The 19,003-nt window shown below is 32.6% G+C and overlaps 1 protein-coding gene across 9 annotated transcripts in view; it reads left to right on the top strand.

The window, feature by feature from the left end:
* The first annotated feature begins 2,697 nt into the window (after window positions 1–2,697).
* LOC127702110 (uncharacterized) overlaps window positions 2,698–19,003 on the top strand; it is a 62,585-nt gene continuing 46,279 nt past the window's right edge. For 8 of the 9 annotated variants that reach the window (XM_052206167.1, XM_052206169.1, XM_052206170.1 and 5 more), the window contains exons 1-11: window positions 2,763–2,846; window positions 4,467–4,502; window positions 7,042–7,253; window positions 8,234–8,386; window positions 9,629–9,834; window positions 10,673–10,793; window positions 11,539–11,768; window positions 12,879–13,113; window positions 14,423–14,489; window positions 15,647–16,187; window positions 17,440–17,581. In XM_052206167.1, the coding sequence (XP_052062127.1) occupies window positions 7,092–7,253; window positions 8,234–8,386; window positions 9,629–9,834; window positions 10,673–10,793; window positions 11,539–11,768; window positions 12,879–13,113; window positions 14,423–14,489; window positions 15,647–16,187; window positions 17,440–17,581 (1,857 nt within the window). In that variant the 5' untranslated portion in view covers window positions 2,763–2,846; window positions 4,467–4,502; window positions 7,042–7,091. Of the gene's footprint in view, window positions 2,847–4,466; window positions 4,503–7,041; window positions 7,254–8,233; window positions 8,387–9,628; window positions 9,835–10,672; window positions 10,794–11,538; window positions 11,769–12,878; window positions 13,114–14,422; window positions 14,490–15,646; window positions 16,188–17,439; window positions 17,582–19,003 lie in introns of all 9 variants that reach the window. The other variant, XM_052206168.1, reaches the window with a different exon arrangement.

Genomic DNA, 19,003 nt, shown 5'->3' with positions numbered 1-19,003 from the left:
TTTTCGAAAGTTGTCATGCCCTTTGTTTGTTAAAATACCCCATACAACCACTCTTTCTAAGGGGTTCATGTGTGCTTTTGTAACGCAAAGGCACATAAAACCTAAAAAGTTCATAGAGCTAGAATATATGCTGAAACTTTAGTCCATCATTAAACTTATTTGATTTAATTTCCTTGTGAAATATTTGTGACTGGCAATAAATATACATCAAAGCAAAATCCAAATTGACTTCGATTCTTTTTATAAATGCCGTAAAATTCAGAAATATATCTTTAGAAGTACATGCGATGTAAAAAAAAAATAATTGAGATTCCGTTGTTCCCGGGCATCTTCTATTTTGTTGCTAGTCTGAATTCCCTTTAAAATGTGCATTTAGTGGTTTCATTATTTTCAAATTAAGTTGAAAATGTAGTGTCACAGTTTACTTCATTATGAATTTCTTGTTTAGTAACAATTCAGATATTTTTTGGAGACTTTTTATAACCTCTTGTGAAATAAATTGACAATAGTGAAAAACTCAATCATTAACCTTTGACCTTATTTAAAAAAAAATTGCACCATATTTCAATTCTACGACCAGGCAAAAATTAAAGAATAAACATTTCTCTTTCCAAAAAGTCATAATTTAGCCTGCAGGTAGGGTGGTCCATTAAAGTTGAAAAATTGTTGGCTTGGTCACTCCACTATAAAGATCCGTCTTAATTCTATTTTATTGATAAATTCAACAATATTTACCGTTATCTTGGTGATATTTTTACCTTAAATAATCAAGAATTCTCGAAATATACTGCCAAAATTTAACCAAAGGATCTTACTGCAATTGAATAAAATATAAACAGCGATAATTGTCCTTTTGTAGATTTAGATATTTCAGTTTTACACGGGAAACACCACACAAAAATTTACGACGAAAAAGACGATTTTTCGTTCCCTACTGCTTATTTTCCATTTTTGGACGATGATGTTCCTTTGTTACCATCTTATGGTGTTTATATTATCCATCTAGTTCGCTCTAGCCGTCCCCGTAGTCACTGTGACGTGTTGGATTTCAGTACGTGACGTAATCTATGTATTATTGGTAAATTATTAGGTCAAAGAGTTGATGACCACAAATTACTTAAAACCTTTACTGAATTCTTTCATGGATACAAAGATTTAGTTGGGAAATGTGGCCGTACCTGAAGAAAAATTTCTTAACAAACAGGAAATCACATCCATGTGGCCGAGCCCGTGAATTTACGATCCGGATAAACTTGTCGATCCTTTAGATAAATTTATTTTAAAATGTTACCAAAGCACCACTGTTATTAGATCTTGGAATACTGCTTTTTCCCCGGCATAAATAATTATATTGATTTTGTTATCTATAAATTGAATTGTTAAATATTGTTGTTTAATACACATATGTACATGCATTTACGGTCTACAATCTGTCGATACCTATATTGTAGCATTGCACAATGTTATGTTTCTTCACTGTCTGTTAACGTCGTTCTTACCCTAAATCCATTGAAAGTTGGATGTGTTCTGATTGATATTTTAGTCTTAGATGCATGACATTCTGATTAGTTATTATTGGCTTTGAACTAGCTGTCAGTAACTGCGAGTACTCTCAGATCTGTACTTTGTGTCTTTTTTGTTTTTGTGAGAGTTTTTTTGTTGCTTTGTACTTTGTAGCTGTTCTCATATTGCCCTGTTACACAAGGACAGTCTATAGTAGTATAGAAAGTCCCTGTGTTACACCAGTCCTAGGTTAGGGGAGGGTTGGCGCGCACGCAAACATGTTTAACTCCGCCACATTATGTATGTGCCTTTCAAAAGTCAGGAGCATGTGTATCTGTGTGCAGCACTGCTGTATCTGCAGATATGTGTATATATGTCTCTGGTGTCTGTAATAACATAAAAAAAATGCCCTGAAATGACCGAAGTATGCTCACGGCGGGATATATATATTTTTTTATTTGATAACAACGCTCTTTTACGGTCAGTCTCCTTCAGATCAATTACTATTTATTGTTGTAGGCGGAATAATGGCATAACGACTAGATTATTGCTAGGTTTACGTAACCAAGGCCTCATTAAATTCTGCATTAGTGTTATTGTTCTGTGTTTGACAATCGTGGTTGTTGTTTAAACTAGCTTTGATGTGAATTCTGCATGTAGTTAGCATGTATTAAGCTTGGTATGAGTTAAAACAATGAAGGTTAAAAATGTTATTGTTGTTGAGTTTAATAGCGGTTTGGTATCTTAACATTAAAAAAATATTCAACACAAAAAACCCTTTTTAGAAAGTCACTTTATTTTGAAACAATGAAAAAAAATATATAGCAATACACTAACCAAAACACGATTAACAAATATTCAACACAAAAACCGTCACTTTATTTTGAAACAATGAAAAAAAACCGGCACAGTAAAAAAAACTTATGTATAGCAATACAATAACCAAAACACGATTTAAAAATTATTCAACGCAAAAATCGTTTTAAGAAAGTCGCTTCATTTTGAAACAATGAACAAAAAAAGACATTTATAGCAATACACTGTCAAAATACGATTGAAAAATTATTCAACACAAAACCAATAAAAAGGGTGCGGACGTGTAGGGTGCGAACGTGAAAGGGGCGAACGTGAATGGGAGCGAACGGACCAGGATTTAGCCTGGTATCCTGACCTAATCTAATACTTCGTCAAGTAGTAAGCCAGGATCCCAAGCTACCCCGGATTCTTATATTTGCCCAGTTTTGATATTACCTCCCCTACTTTACTTCTTTTACGTATGATTCATTGCAAGAAAATGAAAGAAGAAAGTCCCCAAACTGAAACATCGATCAGGAAAAGATTGGGTAAGCTTAAAAGGACAGATGACTTTAAACAAGACATTTTTGTCTTCCTTGTTTCAAATTAACAGTTGTTGTTGTGTCAGTGAATCATAATATATGAAAGTGACATTGGCCATGGAGCGGAAAATTGTCAACAGTAGCGAAGAATGGACTTTCCATATCATGATATTTACAGTACCGTATATTAACTATAATTTCCCATTAGTGACGTGCTGGGTTTTACTTATGAGGGTCCAATAACCACGGTTCCGTTCGCACTAGTTAAAATTATACCAATAGTTGTATATTTACTTTACATTTATTTTGTACTTATTTACTTTTCAAGGTTTGATTGATATTAACTAAAATAAACAAAAAATAACATTACATAGAAGTTTCATACCATTCCATAATTTTGGTTGGCTGAGGTATTCCAAAAGTTATATTTTATTTTCATATACAATACAACATCTATGACATGTATGACAGATCATTCTCTTTGAGACGCAGTATATTGCAAAGAAAAAGATATACTCATAATATCATGATTGTAGCATACAAAATGTTTTTCATTGTACCCCAATATAATTACAAAATAGAAACATTCAAGTCTCAAAACAAATACTATTTCAGAAAATGAATCAGGTTATACTGATTTTGCAGTTTAATAGACTATTTTCATATTACCGACTTTTGACTCCGGATTATATAATTTGTCGACTGGTTGCCTTGGACATCATGGTACCAAGTCAGGTAAGAGCAAGCTAAAGAAGTTAAACCAAGCATTCAATCGGTACAACTTCGGGGGAATATTACCTGCTTAACATTTTTTTTCACTACAAAATCATCGGAAAACAGTAAACTTTCCCCTCAATTTACACCGATTATATGTTTGATTTTACTTATTTTGGTTGCTCTTACTTGACCGAGTACCATGATGTCCAAGGTTACCAGTCAACAAATTATATAATCCGGAGTCAAAAGTCGGTAATATGAAAATAGTCTATTGAAAAACAAAGGATATGTACCCATCAGTAACACAAAATCAGTACATGCAGAGCAAAAAACACACAAAAAGTAAAGGATGTTACAAACTGCAACTATGAATCTGAGTTTCCACCAATTACCATTCACACCAAGAGTCATTTCCCCTGATACTTGTTCCCCCCTGGGTCATTTTGTCCTGATTTGATAATAAATAGTTTTTATCAAGAATGTAAAACAATCAGTTTTTATGTGTATTTGGCCAGGAATAACAACAACAATACTTTATTTTAATAGGGTTACCCAGTTAGCTATATAACTAATCTTCCCTGAGGCCCTCATCATAGAAAAGCATAAACAAAAAATTGTTGAAAAACAAAATTGCAAACTTATACATGGCATACATTAGTATTAAAGTTAAGTATAATGATATTGTTCATCACGACTGCATATAATGTTATGAAAAAATAATCATGATGACATAATAAATATTTAATATTTTTTCAATTGATTGATTTCAATAAAATGTCTGTTATTTTATATTTGAAAAAATGAATATTTGTAATATTTCTTAACGATAAAGGCAAATTGTTCCACAAGGATGGTCCAGAATACATAAAAGATTTCTTTCATTCAAACAATTCGCTTTTTTGGTTTCAGGAGTATGAGGTTTCTTTGAACAGCATTCCTAAAAGGGTATGGATTTCTGTCTGAAACAGAATAAAACTTGCTTGCTAAGATATGACGGAGCTTCATTTTTGATGCACTTAAATGTCATCACAAATTTGTGATATTTATTCTTTGTTCCACTGTCATCCATTTTAAGTGTTTGAATGAGGGTGCAGAAGGAGCGAAAGGGTCTTTTTCTACTAGTATTATTCTAGCAGCTCTCTTTTTTAATTTTAAGATCCTTAATTTGGCCTGTTGATACAATTTGTAATGTATTTTTGTTATTTAATGTTTACTTGTTTAGAGTTATATCTAGTCTCACTATTTTTAATATATACCACCTTTTGATAAGTGTTTAGTATGACGATAAGTTTTCACTTTTGTTCTCGTACTAGGAACAACAAAATTATTTATTTTGTAAAAAATTAATTCCTTACTCCATGTTTACCTTACAACAAAATTATTTTTATTTACCTGTGTACATTATTTTATTTGGCGGCGTTTTGTCCAAGGTTATGGTTGTTTTTATGCCCCCGTCGTAGTGGAGGGGGCATTAATTTAACCCTTGTCGGTCTGTACGTCCGTACGTCCCAAAATTGGTTTCCGTTCTCTAACTTAAGTTTGCCTCAAACAAATGTTATGAAACTTATACACTATGCTTCTTACCACAAAACTCAGATCAAGTACAGATTTGGGTAGCATCACTTTTACAGTTCTTGAGTTATTTCCTTTTATAACGTTATATGCAAGCAGGGCATCATCTGTGTCCCATGGACACATTCCACATTTATTTTAATCCTTAATAGTAGATATAGCCTAAATGAAATTTTTGAGTAGATCAAATCAATTTGGTTTGTCCAGGTGAGGGAAGGGTCAATTTTAATGCCTAATAGACTTTCACATTTGGGTGGTTGTACCACTTGATTGTTAACAGTTAAACTACTTTCACTGTAATGTGGCATTACTTTTTGGTTTGTTTATTTGGAATAATGTAAATGAATAAAAATTGAACCCCTTCAGCAAAATATGATGACCAACTGGTATGTGTGTTGTTGTGGCTTGCACAGTTTATTACATTTATATGACTGGACAATGTACTAACTTGAAACTGAGAGGAGGGGGGCACAGTCTTTGAAAAGGGGTATTTTTGAGCTGCAATCTTTTTTACAACAGGTTTTTCATGTACATTGACAAATACAGATAGCCTCTTTATATAAAAATAAGAAGATGTGGTATGATTTCCAATGAGACAACTCAGTTGAAAAAGGCTTAACTCATCAGATGGATACAAATAGAAATACATGTAACAAAAACACAGAGTGGACGTGGCAGGGTACTTATACATCCCCACAACAAAGACACTAAGTACAGATCTGAGGGTACTCGCAGTTACTGACAGCTAGTTCAAAGCCAATAACAACTAATAAAAAAAATCATGCATCTAAGACTTAAATATCAATCAGTACACATCTAACATTTAGTATAAAGACATCATTAACAGTCAGAGAAAAACATGACCTTGTGTAATGCCAAGATACAGGTATCGACAGATTGAAGAGCCATGAATGTGCATATGTATATAAAATAATATTAAGTTTGATTTTAATTTACCAATAACAAAAATCAATATTAATACCAATAAAAAAAATATTCAAATTTCTAATTACAGTGTTGAATAGACGTATTTACACTTGTATGCAAATTTGTCTGCCATTACTTAAAATCACACAAGTTCCAGTAAAATTTGACATCACAATTTTAAAAAATTTGACGTCATAGTTAAAAAATGATTGTTGCTTGACGTCAGAAGGTTATTCGGAGACAAATCTAAGGTCATTGGGAAACAAAATTCAGCTATATACCAAAAGTGTAAATACGTTTATTGGTAACCTTTTAGAATAAGTTTATTTAAAGGATCGATAAGTTTACCCGGATCGTTTCTAAATTTCCGGGCTCAGTAAACAACATCTCCATAAAAAGTAGGATGTGCTATCTCGTTTGAAATAAGTTTTCTACAGGTACGACCAAACTTCAAAACCAAATCTTTATATCTATGGAAGAATTTAGTAAAGGTTTTAAGTAATTTGTGGTAACGAAATCCCTGACTTAATAATTTACCAGTAATATATGGATTACGTTCATCATGTTCATTGAAATCCAAAATGTCACAACAGACACATAGGGCATAGCAAACTAGTTGTGATATATTAACACTGTAAGATTGTGCCAAAGGAACATCACCGTCCAAAAAAGGAAAATTAACAATAGGGAACGAAAAATTGTCCCTTTTGTTGTAAATTTTAGTGTAGAGTTTCTCGTGTAAAACTGAAATATCTTAATCTAGAAAAGGACAGTTATTACCGTTTACCTGCATAGTCATAAATATTAAGATGTGACATACATTTTAAAGAGACAACCACAAACAAAGTTTATGGCTTGTTTATATGTTTAGAGGCCAAGGTAAGTGTACATGACAAAGCTTCTTGTTGATCACAGTGGTACTTTCTGAAAGAAAAAAAAGGCTTATTATTTAAATGCATATTTAACTTTCATATATATATTTCAGTTACACAATACAATAATCTACATGATACACAATAAATAAGAGCACACACAATGGCTGATATGCAGGCTGTCCAGCAAGCCTACATACTGGCTCTCAAAGGGGGAGATGAAGATACAGCTTTGTATTTACAGACACTTATACATGCAGACTGTCAGCTGGCACTGAAGTACATGACAATCAACATGGAAAGTTTAATTGAGCTTAATAGTCAGGTAAATGTAAAATTGTATACAAGAGAAACTTGCAATGCTATCCTTAGCATATCATTTTTTTGTTTTAAATCTGTAGATTTTTCGGAATCAGTAATGATAACAGATTATGACATGGCAGAACCCACTAAAATTTTGGGAGGAATCCTTATCCTCCAAAAAATATTATTATAAACAAGTTTTTTTGTATGAATAGTTTTATTCTAAGCTCCACATTTTCCTAGAAGTACTTTTATAACCTAAAATAAACAAAAAGACTCATTTTTGGAGGAAATTGGCACTTTAAAAAAAATACTTAAACAAAAATGAGAAATTCATGACATTAGTGTTATAGAATATGAAGTGGAAAATTTATACAGGAGTAATATAATGTCACTTAAGGTGGTACATAACACTACAGGGAGATAACTCTGTAAAAATCAGCTGAACATTTTAATCAATTTCTATTGTTAAGAAAATATTAAGTTTCTTAATGATCAAAAGTAGTGTTTGTCAAACTGCTATATATCTAATGAAATTTTCCGATGAAGTGTGTGGTTCAAGTTTTTTGAAATTTTTATATTTTTGTCAAAGGGTCGAAGTAAATATTTTGTCAAAATATTATGAAAATTAAACAAGCCAAATTAATTTTAGTCAAGGTGTTTGGTACCACCTTAAAGTTTCAGAATTAAATAAATCTTCCAAGAGTGGTAAAGTGAATCAGCAGAATCGCATGTTTATTTAACAATAATTTATCTGTGTGTTGCCTACATTCACTTCTGTCAAATGGTACATGCAATTCACCTTTTTCTCTTTCACAATGGATTTAATCTGCTAAAACCTGTGAAGCAGCTAGATATTTAAAGCAATATATTCAGAGGTAAAACAGTGGATTCTTGTGTTAAAAATTTAATTTTTTTAGATGTATATTAACTACAATTGAATTTATATTTGACTAACTGGACCTGCAGTACTCAACTGTATACAAACTTATTTTTTCCCAGAATGTTGATCAGCTGACTAGAATCACCATAGCATTGAGTATCTTGGAAAAATATACTAGACACTTGCTCAAACCTGAAGAAAGTAGGTCAAACATGTGGAAGTATGTCAAGTTTTCTAACCAGATCTTCAAAGACAGGGTTGATGCTATACAGGTAAGGTCAGCTTATTCATTCATTTCTTTAATTTTTTTTTTGATTTAGATGCAGTAAAAGTGGTTTTTATATGACCACAGCAAGGGTACAGAAACGGTCATATTTGCCAGACTTGACCGAATCTGAAATTTAATTGTCCTCAACGAAAAATTGGGATTTTGGACAAATTTTATTTTTTTACAGAAATAATTGTGGTCATTTCTTTGAGATTGGGTTTCTATATCGCCATTTTGTACCGTCTTGTTTTTGTTTTGTTATCCCTTTTCTGGATTCTTGGACCACAGATCTAGTTAAGTCATATACTGGTACTGCACTTATCAAGTTATTATACGTTTCGGACGCATGAAATTATTAAACATGTTGTTTTCTTTTTTTTACAGCACTAAGTTGATACCTCTGCTGGTAGACTATTAGTCCCCAAGGGTATCATCAGCTCAGTAGTCAGTACATGATTTATAACTAACCTTTCTAAAATTGTCCATTTATAAATTTTGAAATTATAAAGATTATAAGGTTTCAACTCCCTCAGCCAAAGTTGACCTTAGATGGATTTGGCTATTTTTTAGGTATTTTTTTGTCATATAGCTCTTCAACTGTTTTGGTTCTTATACATCTTTGGCTTTCAAACATTTAGCTTTGAGCGTTCCCGATGAAGGTAAATCCAGAAAAGCGTTTCGGACGAGTTGTTTTCATTTTTTATCAAGATACAGAGATATGCTTTCAAGGCATTATTAAATAAATTGCTTAAGATAAAACTTGAAATTAAGAATACCACAAAAACATTTGCTTGACACCCTTGATATTATTTTGGGGGTCTAACCTCACAGCTATTCTGATGGTGGATTTTGACAAAAATTATGCTGCTTTCAAGGATTGGCAATTGACAGAAAAGCTACTGTAATAATAAATGAACACATGCACACGCATACATTGATTTCTAAAAATTGACTTATGAAAGAAACAGTATTCCCAAAACTGATGGCCAAATAAAAGCAAGTTACTTATTTACCATTTATGTGTTCACCTTGCACATATTACCTTCCCACCTTCCGTTCGTCAATGTCCTGTTACACTACCTTTCTCATATCAGATTAAGGTCAGGAATCTGAGTAGGTATATTATCTCCCATTATATTCCCCTAGTGGTAGGATATGACTCTACATGTTGCAGTCTCCCAACATGGAATAAATAAGAAAGGGATATGTGAGCATTGTAGTAAAAAAGACACACTGTATATTATAGGGAGGAAGAGAATTAATGAAAATGATGGGCTATACCAAGGATATAAAGGATGGCCTGGCATTCCCTGATGATGGCAAAACAGATCCAGAGGTTCTGTTTCAAATGTTGGCTGATATATTGCTTGGTAAACAAGAACTTCAGTTGTTCCTTACAGGATCTCATCCACATAGCCAGTTTATTGACAAACTTCTTCCACAGAATACTTTGTAAGTACCTTACTGGATCTCATCTACATAGCCAGTGTATTGACAAACTTCTTCCACAGAATACTTTGTAAGTGCCTTACAGGATCTCATCTACATAGCCAGAGTATTGACAAACTTCTCTCACAGAATTCTTTGTAAGTACCTTACTGGATCTCATCCACATAGCCAGTGTATTGACAAACTTTCATAGCCAGTTCATTGATAAACTTCTCCTAGCGAGTGATTTATTTTCCAAACTTTCGCGAGTTGAAAAATAACGCGAATATAAATCTTCACGAATTTGTGAAACTTTTTTCTTCCTTTATATAAATACGTCAAAATAATTTAAAAATCGCGAAAATAAATCGCTACAAATTCGGCTACGAAGGGCTTAACGCCAAATAAAGTATCCGTGAAAATAAGTTGGTTTACAGTACTTTGTAAGTACCTCACAGGATCTCATCCAGACCTTATCTCAGAGATAAAAAATCACCATACAGAGATAAAAATGTAATAGAATAATGTTAGATTTGAAGAATTTTTCAGAATATTTTCATGAGTCAAAAATTCATATTAGCTTCCAAAACAGCTTGTTTATGGTAAGGTGTGTGTTAAAGTCTCACTTAAGACCGAAGAACTCTAAAGTCAACTTGAATTTCAAAAACAAATAAAGACTATTTGTCATAATTGTTCTTTGGTATTGAAATACTCTTGTGTCTCGGCCAACAAATTACCTATTTTTTTTGTATTAAATATTTAGCCTGGTATTGAGTCCTCATATCGTTCATTTGATTCCAATACCTTTTATAGAATATTATAATGTAACTTTTTCCTACTTGAATGCTCTATCTATCTCCAGAATAGAATTGAAGAGGTTTCGTAACAAACTGCAGCAGATTGATCCAAGTTCAGTGATAGACAATATTCCTGCAAATCAAGCTACTTCAGTTAACCAGGTCAGAGACCCTTCTCTTAACCAGGTTTGTTATTACTAGTTAGACAATTATGCATTCTTTAATGAAAAAAAATATTTATAGATAATTATGATAAATTAGAATTTGAAAAACTTCGGAATATATACTGTATTCTTAAATGATTGGAATTTGAGGTAGATAATTATAAACATTCTAAAGCTAAACAGTCAGCTACACATTTGTATAGCTGTTATCTTACGTTTTGTATAATTAGGTGAAATCATGTTTTTAAGATTGGCAAACATTGAAGAAAAATCAAAATTTTGTTTAGGATGTTTAGTTCTGTTACACAAATTTACTTTATGCAATTTGTGAATTATTCAGTATTATAAGAAATGTATGCTTAATGATTAAACTATCAGAACCCATATTAGACATACAGAAAGGAAAATTTGGTAAAACTGAATGATACAAAAACCAAAATAAACATATAGAGGTCACCATAGGATCTTAAGCTACACTATATGGTAAATCACTGAGAGTAAAGATAAGTTAAGCATAACCACACTCAATTGATAAAAGAAAATGTTATGTAAGGGTGAATTAGACTTAAAAATGGGTTTACCAACACTGTACAACCATTGGTTTCTCAGGGGTATATTATACTACATTTGAAACAAAATAAATTATTAACTAGTATAAACAAAATACATTCCACTCCTGAAACATATATTGAAATATAGTAACTGTAATACAGAAACTGTTTTCTTGCTTTTTTAGTATCAGAAACACAATAATAATATTTTTTTAGCCAACAATAAAGCCGGAAAGTTATCTGCCTGAGTCCCGTTTATCCACGTCACAGTATGGTAACAGTCCATTGTCTAGTCCTACGCCCAGTAGTTACAGAACAGCTGCAGACCAAAGTCAACAGCTCTCCAGACCAGTAAATGAACCATCAGCCTTCAGCTATGTTACTGCTAATACTGGAATACAAGAAGCACAACCTCAACCACAATTTGTTGTTCCACAAACCAATGCGTAAGTTATAAATATATATATAGATTTAGAATAATTTACAGGTGTTTTTTTCTGACAGTATGAAAGCCCCTTGTTTCAGTCTGATTGAAATACAGCTCCTGTTTCCACACTTAGATTACAAGGATTGGACAGTGGTTTGTTCTACTTTCTGTTCTGGTAATATTTACATGAGCTGATGAAATTTCTGCCTCCAATTATCATTACTACAAAACCAGAGGGCCCAGAAAGGTCTTTAAAACTGAAAATTGAAAAGCCCATTGTCAGTGTCTGTATTATAATCAGATTAGGCCCTTGCTCATATATATTTATGTCTTTAAGGAATCCAGGCAAATTCCTTGCTTCATTGGTGGTAACACATTGTAAAAGTCATTTTCAGAATCTATAAGCTAATTTAAACCATGAATTTTGATATCCAACAAAATTTCTTTTTTCATTAATTGCTATGTGCAGAATGTGAAATCTCCAATAGAAAAACCAATGAGCCATTTTTTAGTTCCCTTCAGATGAAGTCAAAGGGGACTTAAGGTCTGTCTGTCTGTCTGTCTGTCCATCCGTCAGTCCAGCAAATCAGTTTTCCACACTATTTTTCTTCGTGCTTGAAGATATTGATTTGATATTTGGTGTATTGTTTTATTATGACAAGTTACAGGTCAAGTTCAAATTTTGTTCCGGTCTGATGATTTTGTGCAGAGTTATGGTCATTGGACTTAGAAAATTCACGCAAATAATCAGTTTTCAACACTTTTTTTCGTCATGCTTGAAGATATTGACTTGATATTTGTTATATAGCTTACACCATGACAAGTTATAGATCAAGTTAGCATTTTGTTCCAATACAATGAATTTTTAACTGGTTATGTATTGCCATGCAATACTCTCAGAATGCTTGTTTTTCTTTGTTTTCATGGAACTAAGTGGTTGAGAGGTAGTTCATCGACAATGATCATTATCCTCTCAACACTGAGGTTGTGAGTTTAAACCTCACTTTTGGCAGGTGCATTGAACTCAGAACTTAATTGACAGTTTTCCTGATCGCCATGATATAGCCAAGAGTGCTGTAAGTGGCTTTAAACATCAATAGTCAATTGACCGATCAATCTATCTTTACAGGACTGTACCACAGTTACACAATGCTCAGCCAAGTTTAGGTCGTATTGACTCCAACCAAATACCAATAGTGGCCAAGCTGATGGCACAAGGAAAGTCCATTTCATCATTGACTCAAGACATTGAGTCATCACCTTCTAACTCTACATCAACATCAACATCAACGTCTAAACCTGTTACAATATCATCGGGAGATTCACCAAGCGTCATGTCGGAAGTTAGTGTTCCACAAACACAGGTATGTCATTAAAGATAGGCTTAGGTCACAAAATGACACTTCTAACTCAAATTAACTATCACAATGCAGGTTTAGTTGTCTTCACTTTAACATGCCAGAATGCATTTAATTTGTATTATCCACATTGTCATATGATATGTAATCAGTTATCAAGTTGCATTAAGTATAAAGTCTCACTGGTTGTTACATTGATTAATGTTATTTGACATTGAAATTAATTTCACTATCAAAGGTTAAAATTTCCATTATACATGAATTCATACCACACTTATTTTGTTGTTTCCAGATAATAATTCATGTCATGTGTTTAATGAATATCAATCACTTCATGGTAATTAGTGGGTGCCTTCTTTTTTTGGGAGGTACTGGACCTGTGTCCAGTTTGGAAGTTGAATAGTTAAGATTGAATTTAGTTGTAGTTATTTTTTTACAAACATGGTCTACAAATCATTAGAATTGTATAATATAATGTAAGTGATTTTTTTTTGTATGTGTTTGTAGGTAAAAAATATTTTGAAATTATTTGATATGACAGTTGACCATTTTACTACACAAATGCAGTTGCACAAATCAACTAATGCAGTATTTGTAAAGTATAAGTTACAAATATCACCTGATGATATTCTGCATCTTTCTCTAGTTAAAGAAACGGCCTCCGTGGTTTTGAGGTAGCATGCTGTCCTCCAGTGCAGAAGGTTTTATGTTCAATCCCAGTCCAGTTCAATGAAAGACTTGAAAATTGGTATTCGCTGCTTCTCCACTAATCACACAGCATTTAGGAGTAAGAACAAAGACTGGTTGAGTCAGTATAATGTGGGTGTTGCGTCTCCTTCCAGACCTTGTGAACTAGCATGTAAAAAATCAGCTCAGCAGCTGTTGTCAGTCTAGAATAAAGTAGGTTCACATTAATATTACATTAATGTGTTCTCACGCTGAATTTGCATTTAAAAATGTTGCCACTGACGTTGAACATCCATCCATCAGGAACATCTCTAATGAATGGTAACATTAGATTACTGTTAAGGCAACAGTTCATTTTTTGCGAGCCCTCATGGTCAGTGTCTAAGCAATGTTGATTTCTTAAAAAAATCATAGACATCAACTTGTATTAAAGAACTGAAGATATTCAGGTGCAGGTAAATAAATTTATTTATACTCAATACAAAAAATGAGAAAAGATTGGCAACACTGCCCCTCTTTTGTCTTGTTTCTAATGTTCATTCAAATAAGATTTTGATTTTGTATATGTACACTTCTTTGACCAAAACATAATATTAGATATAACAAAAAGTTTATTCTGAATTGACAGGTATCAACACAACCTAACAATGACAGCATTGTAAATACTTCTACAGAGGAATCAGTATTTCCAAGCGGTAGGTCTTCACTTGTAAAAATATATCATGGAAATTTAGCAGTCTAATGGTTATGCCCTTAGATTGTAAAGCTTTTTCCTTATTTTCCTGCATTGCAATAGCTGATAAGCAGCGGAAAGCTTTGGCTCTTATCATTGGTAAGCTGGTAATGTTGCTGTCTGTAGATGAAATGTTTTCCAATCAATTTGCCTTTATTCTGATTTCACTATCATCAGAAATGTTTATATTTTTTTATTTTCATACATGTATTTGTAAATAGTTGTTTTAGATAGATATTCAAAGTCCAATTACCAGGGTCAAATTCAGCCCTTCCTTGACAAACTTCTTTCTATCCAAAAAAGCAACTGGCATATTTAGTATACTTGTGACATCACTCCCCTTATTGTGGTTCCATTCAGCATCTGTTTAAATACAACTGACATATTTAACAAGTTGACCAAAATAACCTTTACCAAGGTTTCAAGGTTAGAGAATCAAATAAATATGGGTTATGTTGCTTATAAGTTCAAACCATATTATTAGATCATAATTATATACCCCAGTCGGCATCACAGTCATCTGCTGATCAAATCCTCACTTTGGAAGAACAGTGCAGTTGTGAATTGCCAGCAAATGCTGACAAACAACGAATGTTTTTGTTGCAAACATAAGAGTTTTTTCCATCTAGATTTAGATGATCAACAATGTATTACACAAATTGAAAATTAGGAAAATACTGTTCTATCTTTGAACTCATGGAAACATGAAAACTGGAATGTAACTTATGATGTAGAAAAATGTCGCAACTAACCAAATTGTGGTAAATTCAAAATTGAGACTTATTTTGTGTGTAAAATTTTCCTTTGTGATATATGTACACAAAAAAGAAAGAAAGAACAATGACACTAATTGATACAAACCATTGATTGTTTTCAACAAGCATTTAGTTTGGGGTTTCTTTCTCCTTTAAAGGAATTAAAATGACTAAAATGGCTCAACATCCAAAATAGTATTTTATTCTTATTTGATGTAATTTTGATCAAATAATTTTTTGTCCTTTCATCAGAAAAATCATGAATTCAGTAATATTAAATAACCAAATACAATCCTGATTTGAAATGCCGTCATTATAATTGATAACCAAATATTATATGAAATAACTTGATATATTTCTTCAGGTTCAGCATGTGATATATGTGGTAATCGTCAGGCAGAAGTGATATGTGAGATATGTGATAATAAACAACTCTGTTTAGACTGTGATAACAAATGGCATCAGCATCCTAGACGACAGAACCACAGACGGGAAAACATTGCAGGAGAGGCAGATGACCATTTACCCAATCAAAAACCAAGAATCGGATCACATGGGGAAACAGCTCAAGTAAGGAATGTTTCACATGAAGGTAATACTGACATGATTATGCCACATGGTGGTGGCGGTGATAGCTTTGTGACGGCTAACTACAACCCTCCTCAGCCAATGGGTTATTACACACCTCCTCAAGCAATGGCTAATTACATCCCTCCTCAGTCAATGGCAAATTACAACCCTCCTCAGTCAATGGGTGCTGAAAAACGACCTGGTATGAATTATATAACCAGTCGGATGCAGAATCTGGGAGTAGAGGGACATGGACGGACAAGGACACCTTCAGCTGGGGAGAGTGGCATGGCAGAGATGTCTAATATAATGGAGCCACACAGTGTGCAAACAGGGTAAATGAATATGAAAATTAAGAGATGTAGTATAATTTCCAATGGACAACTATCCACCAAAGACCAAAGGATATAGATGAAAACAACTACAGTCTTTTAATTGAGCTGAATCATCGAATTATTTCTATATACAATAATCTTTTATGGACTCAATTGTAGAATCTTTATTTCTCAGTACTTTGAATCCAATATTTGGTTTATTTCGTTGTATTCAATTCTGTGAAGCAAAATTTCTTTGATAGTTTTTTTGGTATTTTTGGAAATATTTCTATAGAAAGGAATTGTGCATTTTCATTTAACAAAGATATAGATTTTAATTCGATAAAAAAAAACTGTTATTGTTTCTATACGTAAAATTTCAAAAATTACATACAGAACCCTATAATCAGTTTGATAATCAAGTAATTCATAATAAGTAGATCTTTCATTTTTGTTGTATCACCTGGACAAAAGTAGTGGAAGGCAAGACATAGGTGTTGCTTTTTCTGCAGCATCAACAATTGTTAAGTTTTCTACTTAAGTCAGTTTGATAGGAACTACTTGTGATAGATCAATGATATTTTTTGCATTACTATCAGTACATAACAGTTTGATGACTAGTTCTAGGCCTTGCCCCTAGGTCTATTCCATCAACTTCCAATTAATTAGCAATTTTCAATGATAAGTTTTCTACTTAAATCAGTTTAATAGGAAGTACTTGTGATAGATCAATGATATTTTCTATAAAGTTGCATTACTATCAGTACATATCAGTTTGATGTCTATTTCGAGGCCTTGCCCCCTAAGTCCGGTGACTTAATTAATCATGTTAATTAGCTAATTTTAATGTTAAGGTGAGACATATCTCTTTGTCAATAGTTTATGAGAATTAGGATTTCTACTTGGCATTAGATTGCTGGGTATTTGAGTGTACTTATAAATATTTTTTTTAAATTTTAAACAGAAGTACACTGGAATACAAACCATCATGAAGCAATTTATTATGACTACATTTACTTAATATTGGGTTTAGAAGCAATAATAACTTATAGGAGGAAAATATGACTGCACATTTTGGAAGTGAAATGTTAAATACTGCCTTAATCTGTGAAGACATGCTTACTAAGAATATCGGGCATGAGAACCAGGCAGTTTAATGTGCATACCATAAACGTTCTATGAATCTTTTGTTGATGTATTAAAATTTTGAATGGATATTATTTTATTTAAAGTTTTCACTGATATTATCTTCATTGCTTTTTTTCATCTCCAGGAGTTGGTCAAATCAACACCAGGTACCTTATGGTTACTCTCACCAGACCAATGTTGTAGGACCAGTCCAAGCATATGGAAGTCCCATGTCAGGAAGTCCCATGTCACAAATGCATCTCTCTTCCTCTCCAAGTATGGCCAGTGTAAGTGTCCTTTTATTTTCATTTTTTCCGTATTTTACTCATAAATGGACTTAGTTTTTTTTACAGTTAAGATTCAGATTTAGTCTGAGGTTAAAGTTTTTTATACATCAATAACTTTGTCAAACCTTCATGGAATTTTATGAAATTTGGACGGAAGCTTGTTTATGACCAAAAGACAGTATCCAGAGTAAAATTTCGAAAATATTTTTATTCATTTTTCTGCCACCAAATGCTTGGGGATGAATGACATTTTAGAAATGACCAGTGATAAAAATTCCATCAAGGAAAATAAGTTATAAAATGAAACATATCACTGGTAAAAGCTGAGATGTTTCTCATGTCATGAACATTGTTGAAGGTGTTTGGAAGGGGTTGGTGGGTGGTAAATTGAATTCTAGAACTGTTAAACTGTCAACTTGAACTTAGTTTGACCATGGAAGTAATATTTAAAAGGAATAACAACGTCGTCACTTCAAAGGTTTCATCTGCGTTACCGCCCATCTTTCGATAACTTGTTAATTGGTTTAATATCTGGCATGGAAGTTGATTCACCGCATGTGATCGATCAAATCACCGACACTTTTCGGTCATTTTCGTGTTCACGGAAAACTACGAACAGACAAGTTTTTGTCGTATATACGTGCGAAGTAACCCGAATAGTCCATTCGTTACATTCCGTTGATGTACGCTGCCGAATAGAGTCATTCGTTCAATTTTTATTTTAGTCCAATTTTCCTATTTCTGGTTAGTTCGATCTTAATAGTACCGACAGCTATTACATATGAAATTGGAGAACAAGGCTGGGTCATTTTCAATTTTAATATTTACAGACAGTTAAAAAGCCATTTCCGTAAGTTAAGAAGATGATTGTACAAAAAATACGTTTGGACACCCTTTTATTAAATAAGAATAATCTAAGTCTTTTGTGTATTAGTCAATTAAAATATTCACAATTCTAAACGGTTCTATCCTTTAATTTATAGTTCTTGATACATAAACTAATTCGTGTAAAAATGAATTTGCCGTAAGACAGATAGCGTCAAGCTCATTTTGTCGGTTTGTTTTGATTTTTGCTGTAGCTTGTTATATTAATACAAGTATTCCACAATAAACACTTTTAAAAAAGTATATGTTTACGAACATATTATCCCTATTTTAGCTGTCCAGTTTCAATAATGTAATCAATGACATTTATGACATATACATAAATTTAGAATACTTCTCGATAAACTTTGAACATTTCAACAGTAAAAAAATCTATGTCTAGATTTGTCTACATTATTTTGTTAAACATCATGTGAAACCTGATCAATTCATCGGTATTTAACTGTTTTACTCGGGATCCGCTTTTAACCGGAAAATACTTTTAGAACAATTTAAAACAAACGGTAAAAAGCAAAAATATGCTAAATTAAATACAAT

The sequence above is a fragment of the Mytilus californianus genome, unplaced genomic scaffold (assembly GCF_021869535.1).
Source record: "Mytilus californianus isolate M0D057914Y unplaced genomic scaffold, xbMytCali1.0.p SCAF_5, whole genome shotgun sequence".
Lineage (NCBI taxonomy): Eukaryota > Metazoa > Mollusca > Bivalvia > Mytilida > Mytilidae > Mytilus > Mytilus californianus.
The sequence above is the reverse complement of the archived record's forward strand: the minus strand, read 5'-3'. Positions and strand labels throughout refer to the sequence as shown.